Below are 14007 nucleotides of genomic sequence, written 5' to 3' on the forward strand. Positions count from 1 at the left end.
TTTAAGTTTGACGTTTTTGCCGAAGAGAGCTTTAGTCGCACAATTTTACATCTAACTAAGATGTTTGGTTCAGTATTTCTCAATAAAAAAATATGCATGAAAACAAGTCGCCCCTCATTGATTGACAAACACATAAAAACGTCACAAAATGTGGTCATAATATATGCACGAACTCTTCTGAACTGTTTCGGCTGGGATGCCACCCACTCCATTCACTGCAATGCAATACACTGTATATGGCATACTTATTGGGTTGTAGAGAAAAAACTCCACTACCTGTCTCAGCTCAATTGGGGTGGAAAATACTCAGTAGGGTCTCTACTAACCAAATACGTGTAGTTTTGGAGGGGGACTGTGTCATACATATTCAGCAGCACTTTGTTCTCCACCCCCTCCATAGCCCCCAATGCAATACACTGTAATAGACTGTACATGGGATGCATATAGGCTTGTAGAGAGAATGTGGAGGGGGTGGAGAACAAAGTGCTGCTGGATATGTATAACCAATGCTTGACTTGGACTGAAATAGGTTCCGGTACTCATTTTGGGTGCCGGTACTGTTTATGTTTAGGTGCAGGAGCTCCACAATACTTTTGAACATATATTCTATAAAAGGAACAGGAGCTCAAGCAGTAGAACATTTGAGGTGATGGTACTCAGCTCCGGTGAGCTCCTGTACAACACACAGTCCCCCTCCAAAACTACACATATTTGGTTAGTAGAGACCCTACTGTGTATTTTCCAGGTAGAAAAAGTTACCTTTACAGGCCAATATTCATAACATACCAGTATCAAACATAGTATTATTTCATTATTGGTCTTACTTTTTTTTTAACCATATATATATATATATATATATATATATATATATATATATATATATTTTAATTAATTATTGTATTTTGTTGTTGGCACAATAAAAGTGCCAATTGATTAAAATTCAATATCTTTTGAATTAGTTATCCACATTGTAATGTTTTGAAATGCGGGATTTTATTTAGGTTTCCTCTTTACCATACAAATTTGACGTCATAATTTGTGCTGCTGGCATAATACTAGCTAGTCAAGAACACCGCAGCGCACACATGTCATCTCCCGTGCTGCATTAAGGTCATCTAATCCATTGAGTTTGAAAAAGGGAAAAACTACGGGATCGTAGCAAAATCTTTACGAAAGAAAGATGGTGTTTTTGACTTTATCTTGCTGGATCCGCAATCGTGGGCCTGATCGATATTGGAAGGTTCAAGAAGTTCTCAGTAATGCACGGGTAAGTTAGCACTGTAGCTACTAGTTAGCTAGCCACTGACAGCCAGTTAGCTAGCAGCTAGCCCTGTTAGTTAACTAGCTAGTTATTATATTTAATTGACTTTACGTAATTTAGCTGCTTTGTATGCAACCTTTACTCACCGTAGTGACAGTTTCACACTGCAGGTGACTCATCAGTTAACGTTATATAGCTAGCTAGTTATGAAGCTAGTTAAGAGCCATCTAGGTAAAGACGAAGCATTTCGGCTAGTTTCTCAAATAGCTGGCTGGTACTCGTTTCAGGGCTATTCTCATTCCAAGGAGAGGAGGACTGTGCCAATTCTAGGCCTGTTATAGCTACATGTAGCTAGGCCTACTCACCTCTTGCATATGTCATGCAGATACAGTGTACAAGTCAAGTGTGGTAACGTTATAGCTAACGTTAGTTGTCTTTAGTTAGTTAACAAACTAGCTAGGTGGTTAAGAAACGAAGATGTTTCCACATTTTACCTGAGTACTAGAGGTCATCATCAGCCAATTAACGTTAATGAAGTAAAAACGAATCTACCTTTCCATTTGGGTTCAATTAAATTCCATTTTAATCCTGGGGATGAATTAAAATTGTGCAATGTTATTTACATGGACTTTAACATTAATTAATTAAAATTCACTTCCTGTATTGTCAGAGTTAAAATGAACCCTTTTTGCCCATTCCCATCATCTGTATTTCTCTTCCCCTATCTGTGTGTCCATTAGCACTTCAGAGGTAGAAAGAACAGATGCTACAGCCTGGCAGTGAGGGCAGTACGAAGGGCCTTTGTATATGCTACCAAGGCTCGCAAAATAAAACGACGTAACATGCGTACGGTAAGAGCATGTTCAGAATTATAGCCATGTCATTGATACATCTAATCTGATGTGCTAGCTATGCTATACCCTGGATCTATATGTGCACCCTGACATGTCATCAAGATCTCTCCTCTCTCATCCTTATGATAATCAGCTACATGTAGATGACTGCTATTGTGTGATCCTAAAACTGTCTTTCATCAGTTATGGATCTCACGTATCGCGGCAGCATCACGGGAGCACGGCATGAAGTACCCTGCCCTTATGCACAACCTGGTGAAGGTCAGTACAGTAGGCCTACAGTATATGTCTTAACCTAGTTACCACTCTGTCTCTCAGTTCCAGCTCATAATATGCCATTTAGCAGACGCTTTTATCCAAAGCGACTTACAGTCATGCGTGCATACATTTTTGTGTATGGGTGGTCCCGGGGATCGAACCCACTACCTTGGCGTTACAGGCGCCGTGCTCTACCAGCTGAGCTACAGAGGACCACATGAGAATTCAGTACACTGCTGTATGGCATTTTTGTTCCCAAGGTTTGATTTACAATGGTGCTCTAATATGAGGGCAACCACATGTAATCAGAGCACAGAAAATACTTAGAAAATAAAAATATTAGCTGGAGGGGATTCACTGAAAATGTTATATATTAATAACAAATAGGGATGAATGGTACAAATAGAATGTTGTTACATTATTGATTGTATATACTGAACTATAAAAACCCTATGCACTACCCTCTCATCCCACTCCTTTGTCCTTAATGTTGTAACTCAAATCCTCTCTCATCCTTTTCTAAGATCTCCTTAGATTTTTGTTAGTTCAAGGTGTATATATATTTACACTTTTACTCTTCTCTCCCGTTACAGAGTAGTGTTGAGGTGAATCGACGTGTTCTGAGCGACCTTGCCATCACAGAACCTAAGTCATTCCTATCTCTTGCAAAGCTGGCCAGGGCAAGGCAACAGGAGGGATTCGGTGCAGCGCTGGGCGATGGCAAAGAGCCTCCTGGTGTCTTCTCACGCATTGTCACGCTACAGTGATCTAGCCACCTCCTCCATAGGCAATTGCAATGGACACCATACCACCTCTTTGCAAGCGACCCACCCATCCAATAACCCATTTTCCTTACCTGCAATACGACCAACCTAGTTCTGCCCTGCAACCATTTTACTCCCTCTTTGAATCATACTGACAGAATCAACCTCCAAACCACACTTAATGTGATGGTATTCATAGTAGACGGTTGACTGGTGGTCGGGGGCCAGAGTTACAGAGAAAATACTTGACCTTCATTTGTAATGCCTTGTGTCTCTATGTATATATGTGTGATTGTGTATTTGCCTGTTTCCTGTCAATACATGTGGAAAATGATTGTCTAGTAAATAAAACATTTTGTTATCTATTCAGTGTTCTGATATTGTTGTTGCTAATGTTACACACATTACAATGAAAAATTATGCACTTTCTCCTAGAGAGTGGTTTTCTCAATTTAGGGTTTCCAAGACAGACTACTAAAGGAGGTTATGTAAAGCAATATCATTTTAAATTAGTGCTGTGCAATTTTGTCACAAGTAATTGTGGTACTGTTACATATAATGTTCATAATTATTCAGCAACTGTCAATTTGTTCAAAAATAATATTTCACAGAGATTCAGATTTCCCTGAAATGCTACTGCAATGTATTACTTAAAAATCCAAACAGCACACAAAATGTGAGCTAATGAAAATTCCAATGAATGAAAACTTTTCTGTTGAACGAAGTACAAAAAATACTCCGCATATGATGCAAGTATCAAATGAATTGTGTCAAATGGCCTTCCAGTGAGGTTATTCAGGTTTATTATAAGACCTTCCTTTTTTGGGCCACTGCGTCTACCATACCCTCTTATGGGTGTGACTACATGTTTGACCTCTGCAAAGGACAACCAATGAGAGGAATATTTTTTTCCTCGTAACCAATCAGCATGGTTGTCTTTCAGGGAAAATCTGTCCTCTCCTGCACTTGCGCAAAGACGGCAGCGTGACACGCGTGTGGAGGAAGTGTAGTGACTGACAGACCGCCAAACCAGATCACCTTTACCGGCCTGGGCTGCAGTTTATTCTCCGTTTACCGTAACATGTCCTGGCTGTTCGGCCTGAATAAGGGGCAGCCTGAGGCTCCCCCGGAATTCCCGGTTCCACCGCCACCCCCTCCACCGGCTGGCGGCTCCGGAGGTGGCGGGGATAAACCCAAGGACAAATGGAGCAACTTCGACCCAACCGGGCTGGAACGAGCGGCCCAAGCGGCGAAGGAGCTTGACAAGTCTCGTAAGTGTCTTGCATGTTAACTATATTATATATAGTACTGTAGAACTAGTAACTAGCTTGAAACATTTTGTTAATCTCCCCAGAAAGACCGATGCACCCGCAGCATGCTTTACAGCCTAAGCAGTGATGCTGATGCAACACGGGCCGGTGTCTGACATATATTATCCTAGTTCCTACAGGTATCTAATCTAGTCAACTAGCTATCAAATCCTGATGACCGCTGTCAGTAGAACATAACACTATAGTAAACGAGAATCGCAGGTTTCACTGCTTGGTTTGAACGTTGTGTTGCACATTTTCATTCATGTTGGAAATTGGTCATTAGTGCATTCAAGGTGAACGGTGCAAAGGTCATTCCTTTTTTGCCAAATAGCTCTAGTCAGTATATAGTTAATCTTTGCTCTAGTCAAACATGCAAGTATTTCACTTAGAATGTCAAAGTATACTCCCGAGTGGCGCAGCGGTCTAAGGCACTACATCTCAGTGCTTGAGGCGTCACTACAGACCCCCTTGTTCGATTCCAGGCTGTATCACAACCGGCCATGATTGGGAGTCCCATAGGGCGGCGCACAATTGGCCCAGCGTCGTCCGGGTTTGGCCGGTGTAGGCCATCATTGTAAATAAGAATTTGTTCTTAACTAACTTGCCTAGTTAAATAAAGGTTAACTAAATAAAAATACTGAACAAAAATATAAACACAACATGCAACAATTTCAACGATTTTACTGAGTTACAGTTCATATAAGGATATCAGTCAATTGAAATAAATAAATTAGGCCTTAATCTATGGATTTCACATGACTGGGCAGGGGCGCAGCCATGGGTGGGCCTGGGAGGCCATAGCCCCACCCACTTGGGATAAATACTAAATACTCCTCAGTTTCATCAGCTGTCCGGATGGCTGGTCTCAGACGATCCCGCAGGTGAAGAAGTCGGATGTGGAGGTCCTGGGCTGGCGTGGTTATACGTGGTCTGCGGTTGTGAGGCTGGTTGTGAGGCTGGTTGGACATACTGCCAAATTCTCTAAAACAGTGTTGGAGGTGACTTATGGTAGAGAAATAAGCATTCAATTCTCTGGCAACAGCTCTGATGGACATTCGTGCAATCAGCATGCCAATTGCACGCTCCATTAAAACTTGAGACATCTGTGGCATTGTGTTGTGACTAAACTGCACATTTTAGAGTGGCCTTTTATTGTCCCCAGCACAAGGTGCACCTGTGTAATGATCATGCTGTTTAATCAGCTTCTTGATATGCCACACCTGTCAGGTGGATGGATTATCTTGGCAAAGGATAAAATGCTCACTAACAGGGATGTAAACAAATTTGTGCACAGAATTTGAGAGAAATAAGCTTTTTGTGCTATGGAACATTTCTGGGATCTTTTATTTCAGCTCATGAAACATGGGACCAACACTTTACATGTTGCGTTGTATATTTTTGTTCAGTATAGTGGGAATATAGCTACTGTCATTAAATCAAACGTATATCTGGAAGACTAATGTCCTTTCCCTTGTCTTAATTTCAGGTCATGCCAAAGAGGCCCTGGATCTGGCTCGCATGCAGGAGCAATCTGTTCAGATGGAACACCAGACCAAAATCAAGGTACAGTTGCACTAAACAAGGCACATGCAGAGTAATGTGTAGGACACCAAATACAGTACTATCAATCACAAATCTGATCATGCTAATTGTTCTCTCTCTGTGTGTGATGGTGGAAGGAGTATGAGGCAGCAGTGGAGCAGCTGAAGGGGGATCAGCTGCGTATTCAAGGGGAGGAGAGGAGGAAAACTGTCGGCGAGGAGACCAAGCAGCATCAATCGGTGAGAGGAGAGCAGAGTAAGGGTTTAGTGGTACTGCAGATTGGGTGGTTGTGCAGTAGTATTCATTGTACTACATAGTATGTGGTCAATGATGGGCTAATAGCATGGATCATCATGCATAGGTATGGGTAAACCATATAAGGAAGTATTTTCCCTGTAGTAGTTAAGAGATCTTGAAGAGTTTGTAGAGAGTAGAATTGTGTATGTAAGCTTGAAATTGTTTGCACAATTAGCTTTAATGCTGTTGAAACAAAGGGTACAATGAGAGAGGGAGTGGAACAAGGGATTACATATCTGTCCAGCAGAGGGCGCCATACATGTTACTATTGTTACCGTCTCTATCCCTTCACAGAGAGCACAGTTCCAAGACAGACTTGCCAGACAGAGGTATGAGGATCAACTCAAGCAACAGGTAAGATCAACTGCCATTAGCTGCAATATCAATTCAGTACTGTTTAGGCTATAAAGAAGTACAGTGAAAATACCATGTCCAACTGACTGAGTGTGGCCTCTCCTCTGTGTCTTCAGCAAGCCCTGAATGATGACAACCTTCGCAAACAGGAGGACTCTGTGCTGAAACAGGAGGCCATGAGGAAAGGTATATAGTAGCCACACAGCTCACACAGCCTCCAGGAATATGGTTCTGCTTCTATATTCACTGCTCAATATAGCCATATGGGGTCTGGCAATCACAAAATGTCCACTGATGTATCCTCTCCATGCAGCAACAATTGAGCACGAGATGCAGCTGAGGCACAAGAATGAGCTGCTACGTGTAGAGGCGGAGTCTAAAGCGCGGGCACGTGTTGAGCGGGAAAACGCAGACATCATCCGCGAGCAGATCCGCCTGAAGGCAGCAGAGCACAGACAGACTGTACTAGAGACTATACGGTGAGACAAGGACATACTGTACTAAAGACTATACGCTGAGACAAGGACATACTGTACTAGAGACTATACGGTGAGACAAGGACATACTGTACTAGAGACTATACGCTGAGACAAGGACATACTGTACTAGAGACTATACGCTGAGACAAGGACATACTGTACTAGAGACTATATGCTGAGACAAGGACATACTGTACTAGAGACTATACGCTGAGACAAGGACATACTGTACTAGAGACTATATGCTGAGACAAGGACATACTGTACTAAAGACTATATGCTGAGACAAGGACATACTGTACTAGAGACTATACGCTGAGACAAGGACATACTGTACTAGAGACTATACGCTGAGACAAGGACATACTGTACTAGAGACTATACGGTGAGAGATACTATTGGAGACCTGACTGTCTCTGTATATTTGTGTGTTTTCAGGACTGCAGGTGCTGTGTTTGGGGAAGGATTCCGGGCCTTTGTGTCGGACTGGGATAAAGTCACAGCTACGGTGAAACCTCCCTTCCACTCTACATACTTGTTTATGTTCATTCATATGCAACATGCAACAATTTCATTGATTTTAGTGAGTTACAGTTCATATGAGGAAATCAGTCAATTGAAACAAATGAATTGGGCCCTAATCTATGGATTTCACATGACTGGGTATACAGATACCTTAAAAAACAATGGGCCTCACAATGGGTCTCAGGATCTCGTCACGGTATTTTTATGCATTCAAATAGCCATCAATAAAATGCTATTGTGTTTGTTGTCCATAGCTTATGCCTGCCCATACCATAACCCCACCACCACCATGGGGCACTCTGTTCACAACGTTGACATCAGTAGACTGCTCGACCATACGATGCCATACACATGGTCTACGGTTATGAGGCCGGTTGGACGTACTGCCAAATTCTCTAAAACAACATTGGAGGCGGCTTATGGTAGAGAAATGAACATTACATTCTCTGGCAACAGCTCTGTTGGACATTCATGCAGTCAGCATGCCAATTGCATGCGTCCTCAAAACTTGAGACATCTGTGGCATTGTGTTGTGTGACAAAACTGCCTTTTCTTGTCCCCAGCACAAGGTGCACCTGTGTAATGATCAAGCTGTTTAATCAGCTTCTTCAAATGCCACACCTGTCAGGTGGATGGATTATCTTGGCAAAGGAGAAATGCTCACTAACTAATTGTTCAGTGTATGATATGTTAAATGTTTATATCTGATTTGAGCTGTCCTGGAGTGTCTTTAAATGTAGTGTAATTCCACCACCAGGTGGCAGGACTGACCCTGCTGGCTGTAGGTGTATATTCTGCCCGGAACGCCACAGGCGTGGCGGGGCGCTACATTGAGGCCCGACTCGGGAAGCCCTCATTGGTCAGAGAGACTTCTCGCATCACTGTGGCGGAGGCGATCAAGCACCCGATCAAGGTAGAGAGGCCCTGCTGTGCATCATACAGTGCATTCGGAAAGTATTCAGACCCCTTCCTATTTCCACATATTTACATAACTATTCAGACCCTTTGCTATGAGACTCGAAATTGAGCTCAGGTGCGTCCTGTTTCCACTGATCATCCTTGAGATGTTTCTACAACTTGATTGGAGTCCACCTGTGGTAAATTCAATTGATTGGAAATGATTTGGAAAGGCACACTCCTGTCTATATAAGGTCCCACAGTTGACAATGCATGTCAGAGCAAAAACCAAGCCATCAGGTCGAAGGAATTGTCCGTAGAGCTCCAAGACCGGATTTCTGTCGAGGCACAGATCTGGGGAAGGGTACCAACACATTTCTGCAGCATTGAAGGTCCCCAAGAACACAGTGGCCTCCATCAATCTTAAATGGAAGAAGTTTGGAACCACCAAGACTCTTCCTAGAGCTGGCCGCCCAGCCAAAATGATTAATCGGGGGAGAAGGGCCTTGGTCAGGGAGGTGACCAAGAACCCAATGGTCACTATGACAGAGCTCCAGAGTTCCTCTGGGGAGATGGGAGAACCTTCCAGAAGGACAACCATCTCTGCAGCACTCCACCAATCAGGCCTTTATGGTAGTGGCCAGATGGAAGCCACTCCTCAGTAAAAGGCACATGATAGCCCGCTTGTAGTTTGCCACAAGGCACCTAAAGTACTCTCAGACCATGAGAAACAAGATTCTCTGGCCTGATGAAACCAAGATTGAACTCTTTGGCCTGAATGTCAAGCTTCACGTCTGGAAGGAACCTGGCACCATTCCTACGGTGAAGCATGGTGGTGGCAGCATCATGCTGTGGGGATGTTTTTTAGCGTCAGGGACTGGGAGACTAGTCAGGATCGAGGGAAAGATGAATGGAGCAAAGTACAGAGAGATCCTTGATGAAAACCTGCTCCAGAGCGCTCAGGACCTCATACTGGGGCGAAGGTTCACCTTCCAACAGGACAACGACCCTAAGCACACAGCCAAGACAACGCAGGAGTGCCTTCGGGACAAGTCTCTGAATGTCCTTGAGTGGCCCAGCCAGAGCCCGGACTTTAACCTGATCGAACATCTCTGGAGAGACCTGTAAATAGCTGTGCAGCGACGCTCCCCATCCAACCTGACAGAGCTTGAGAGGATCTGCAGAGAAGAATGGGAGTAACTCCCCAAATACAGGTGTGCCAAGCTTGTAGCGTCATACCTAAGAAGACTCAAGGCTGTAATCGCTGCCAAAGGTGCTTCAACAAAGTACTGAGTAAAGGGTCTGAATACTTATGTAAATGTGATATTTCCATTTTTTATATTTTTAAAAATAGGCAAACATTTCTGAAAACCTGTTTTTGCTTTGTCATTATGGGGTATTGTGTATAGATGAGAGAAAATATTTGTTAAAAGTTCCATTTTAGAATAAGGCTGTAATGTAACAAAATGTGGAAAAAGTCAAGGGGTATGAATACTTTCCGAATGCACTGTATACGTCCTGTGTCTGATTTTGGTGTTTTTTTATTGTGATTAACTTACATTTCCTAAACGCTCATTTTGAAGTACTATGAAGTGATGGTGAGGTGCATTTTCTTATTTTTCCCCTCTTTTAGATGTCAAAGCGCCTGACAAGTAAACCTCAGGATGCCCTGGAGGGAGTAGTGCTCAGTGTGAGTACCGACACTCAGCACACACCTGAGCACCAGAGAGCCATACCTTATAGAGTCTCAACACAACTAAACCTGGGAGATATTATACCCAGCACATGTATGAAAGAGACATTCATAGAGAATGCTGTGCACACATCTAGTTTTGTGTATGTTTTTGTGAATGTATGTTTTTGCAGCCCTGCCTTGAGTCAAAATGTTGATCTCCCTCATGAATTATTCCCTCTGCTCTGCACAGCCTAACCTAGAAGAACGTGTACGTGATATCGCCATAGCAACTAGGAACACGCGTCAGAACAAGGGCCTCTACAGGAACATCCTCATGTATGGCCCCCCAGGTACTGGCAAGACCCTCTTCGCCAAGGTAGGTCCCGCACAGAATCATCTTGTCTATGACAAGAGGTGTTATCTTGGTATCTGTATATGTTGGTAACTGTCTCTGTGTTTTGAGTAGAAGCTGGCAGTGCACTCTGGGATGGACTATGCCATCATGACTGGTGGAGATGTGGCGCCCATGGGCCGTGAGGGCGTCACCGCCATGCACAAAGTCTTTGACTGGGCCAACACCAGTCGCCGCGGGTATGCTACCCTCACTTGCAGTACCTTCATGTAAATGTAACCATGATGTAACCGTGTGCAACCATGTAACGTAAGCATCTACACATCTTGACAGGAAATACATTTGCACTTGCATTACACACATATGCCATAAACAGACATGCACATTAAACAATGTACAGAGAATGATGTAAGACCAGTGCAACTCTGCTTATGCCATCCGGTCTCTTGTCTGACACAGCCTGCTGCTGTTTGTTGATGAAGCTGATGCATTCCTTCGCAAGAGGTCTACTGTAAGTCTGTTGTGTACCTTCCTGTATTTCATAGCAAAACCAAAACAATGATCTTGTAGAAATATTGGAAAACAGAATTCACGGTGTCTCTTTCTGTTTACAGGAAAAGATCAGTGAAGAGCTCAGAGCCACTTTGAATGCATTCCTGTATCGCACTGGAGAGCAGAGCACCAAGTCAGTCCTCTACAACTACTTCTTCTATTTAGACATTTCATATCTACGCCCAAGACCTCTGATGTACCATGTCCCTCAGATATCACAGCACTCTAACCCTAATGTACCACTGTTGTGTTGTCTCTCCCTACAGGTTCATGATGGTGCTGGCCAGTAACCAGCCAGAGCAGTTTGACTGGGCCATCAACGACCGTATTGATGAGATAGTCAACTTTGCCCTGCCGGGTCCTGATGAGAGGGAGAGGCTGGTGCGTCTGTACTTTGACAGATATGTGCTGGAGCCTGCCACAGGAGGGAGACAGTGAGTCATACAGCATTACACCCACACGACAAGGCAGTGCAGGTTTAAATAGGGCACTTTCACAAGCACTCATACTGGGATGCATAATGCAACTGTTCTGATGTCAAGCTATTCCCAGACACTTATGCTGCATTTACATAGGCAGCCCAATTCTGATCTTTTGCCCAATTATTACCACAAAATATCTGATTGGTCAAAAGACCACCAATTAGTGGCTAAATAATTGGTCTGCCTGTGTAAATGCAGCCTTCGAGTAATCTGCATACAGTGACACACACACATACACACCTACTCACGCACACATGGGGACAGGCATTAACACTGAGTGCCTGGGAGGAGGGAGGCCTATCTCTGTCATGTTCCATGTAAATGACCTCTGGCTGAGAGCTGTGGAGTGTCAGGAGCAGGTCTGAAGAGCAGGTGACCCAGCAGTAAGCAGGAGCCCAGCCAGCTGTAGCCATGCTAAGTCACTAATTACATTGGGGCTCCGAGAGCCTGGAGCCTGAGAGGCAGAGGGGCAGGGGGTGACCTATACACAGGGCACTGGGAACTGGACCAGGATCAACAACAACAACACACTCAGACAACAGAGCCAGCTGTTAGAGGGAGCTGGGCCACTTAAGGAGTGTCTCCCCAGACAGTCAGACCAGACCTCATAACAAAGGCCTGTTTCATCTCTGACAGACAGGATGTAATTCAGTCCTCTATCTGTCTCTAATCCCCCTCTATGTCTCCATCTTCCTCTCTCTGTTTGTTTCCATCTTCCTCTGTCTCTGTCCCTGCAGGAGAATGAAGCTGGCTCAGTTTGACTATGGTAAGAAGTGCTCGGACATCGCTAAGCGGGCAGAGGGCATGTCAGGCAGAGAGATCTCCAAACTGGGCGTGGCCTGGCAGGTATGTGACATGTTTCCCCTGTTGTTCATACTTCAATGCTTTCTCCTGAGCTTTCTGAACGGTTAACAACCGTGATGCGGTGTCGTGCAGAATTTTCCAATTAAGCCAATTTGACATAAATGATTGGTTGGAAGGAGAGCCTGTGCACAGGCTGGAACTTGGTTAGGGATGGGAGAATCAGACAATGCTGACCCAAGGTGATTTGGTTAGCCCAGGAAGTCTAGACCCATTTATTCTCCCTCCATGGGCTTATTAATAGAAGCAGAGCTGGGAAGTGGATCGCTATGTATACCATGGTCCCTCCACTGCTGCTGTGTCATGTTCATCTCTCCTGCTAGCCTCTTTCTGTGGACAAGTGGGCCTTGTCTGTTAAATTCCTTATACAGTACTCAATATTCATACACTGATCTTGCAAGTAGTTAATACTGTACATTTATATTTGTAGATAAATGATATTAGAGATTTACTGGGCTGTCCGTGTAATGATAAAGTCCTTGTTCAGATGACTGTGATGTAATAATCCATGTATTCCATGTCCTCTTGCAGGCGGCAGCCTACTCCTCAGAGGACGGCGTCCTAACGGAGGCCATGATTGATGCTCGGGTGGACGAAGCCATGCGGCAGCACCTCCAGAAGATGGACTGGCTGCATGGGGACACTGAGGCGGCTGGGGCCAAGAGCACAGCCTCTCCCAGCGCTGGACCAGCAGACAGCCGTAAGATAGGCTTCACTCTGCCTCTAGGGGAGCCGCCGCAGGCCCAGGAGGTGCTCACTCCGGCTCTGGAGATGGACAACAAACCAGAGGCCCCTGTCATTCAGGAGGAGCTGAAACTAGAGGTGCCAGCCCCACCTTCATCAGACAGTGCTGCCCTGCCTGTGGAGGAGGGGACCGTCCAGGCCAAGGGGGAGGGTGTCAAAGCAGAAGCGGTGGTAACACGTCAGGGGGAGGGGGCAGAGGGTGTAGCCCCGACTGATGTAGCCCCTAGCAGTGAGGGTGGGACAGGGAAGGTGGGGAAGACCAAAGCTCCTCCCAAGGATGGGACTCCAGTTTAACATTAGGGGCCAAAGGAAGGACAGGGGCTGCTGCCTGGGATTACAGGGAGGTCGCCTCTTGTTCCTCCTCATTGTCTGTAGTCTCTGTCTGTGTACATCTGTCTGTCTGACTGAAATAGGTAGGGGGAGGAGGGATGGAGGCACTAACATTTTATGAAGTAATCCTGGAGAAGCTGGAGAGCTGTGATAATATATGATTTGTGTAAAATTGAAGATAAGTGTACTTTACATGGAAACCCTATGTCTGTAATAATGTTGATGTGCACTGTAAGAGATGATACTCTATTTAAATGGTGTGGATGGAGATGACTTACTTTTTATGAATAGTAAAATAATCCAGGTTTCTTACTATGGCTGCATTTTTGTTGTGATTTCTAAAGGGATGGTTTCATAGACATAAAAGCCATTGTGAAAACGTGACCAACAAATGCTGATATCATGGTGAACTGTATCTTGAACCTGTGTAATGACACACCAGCACTCCGTCAGTGTTAAACCCCAGT

At 44.4% G+C, this 14007-nt stretch overlaps 2 protein-coding genes across 2 annotated transcripts; both read left to right on the forward strand.

Moving 5' to 3' along the window:
* The first annotated feature begins 1054 nt into the window (after window positions 1-1054).
* LOC311137942 (large ribosomal subunit protein bL20m-like) lies at window positions 1055-3506 on the forward strand. The gene is made up of 4 exons (XM_084172565.1): window positions 1055-1267; window positions 2002-2112; window positions 2299-2376; window positions 2967-3506. The coding sequence occupies exons 1-4, from the start codon at window positions 1181-1183 to the stop codon at window positions 3138-3140; spliced, it is 450 nt and encodes a 149-aa protein (XP_084028691.1). The 5' UTR covers window positions 1055-1180; the 3' UTR covers window positions 3141-3506.
* A 619-nt stretch (window positions 3507-4125) lies between these two features.
* Window positions 4126-13852, forward strand: LOC311137909 (ATPase family AAA domain-containing protein 3-like). The gene is made up of 16 exons (XM_084172518.1): window positions 4126-4408; window positions 5937-6013; window positions 6130-6231; window positions 6584-6643; window positions 6760-6829; window positions 6957-7122; window positions 7561-7630; window positions 8405-8560; window positions 10178-10234; window positions 10470-10595; window positions 10686-10810; window positions 11031-11082; window positions 11186-11256; window positions 11390-11557; window positions 12343-12451; window positions 12998-13852. Exons 1-16 carry the CDS (start codon window positions 4219-4221, stop codon window positions 13502-13504), a joined length of 2106 nt encoding a protein of 701 aa, XP_084028644.1. The 5' UTR covers window positions 4126-4218; the 3' UTR covers window positions 13505-13852.
* Window positions 13853-14007: the final 155 nt, after the last annotated feature.

Source organism: Coregonus lavaretus (genome assembly GCF_964263955.1).
Source record: "Coregonus lavaretus genome assembly, chromosome: 12".
Classification (NCBI taxonomy): Eukaryota; Metazoa; Chordata; class Actinopteri; order Salmoniformes; family Salmonidae; genus Coregonus; species Coregonus lavaretus.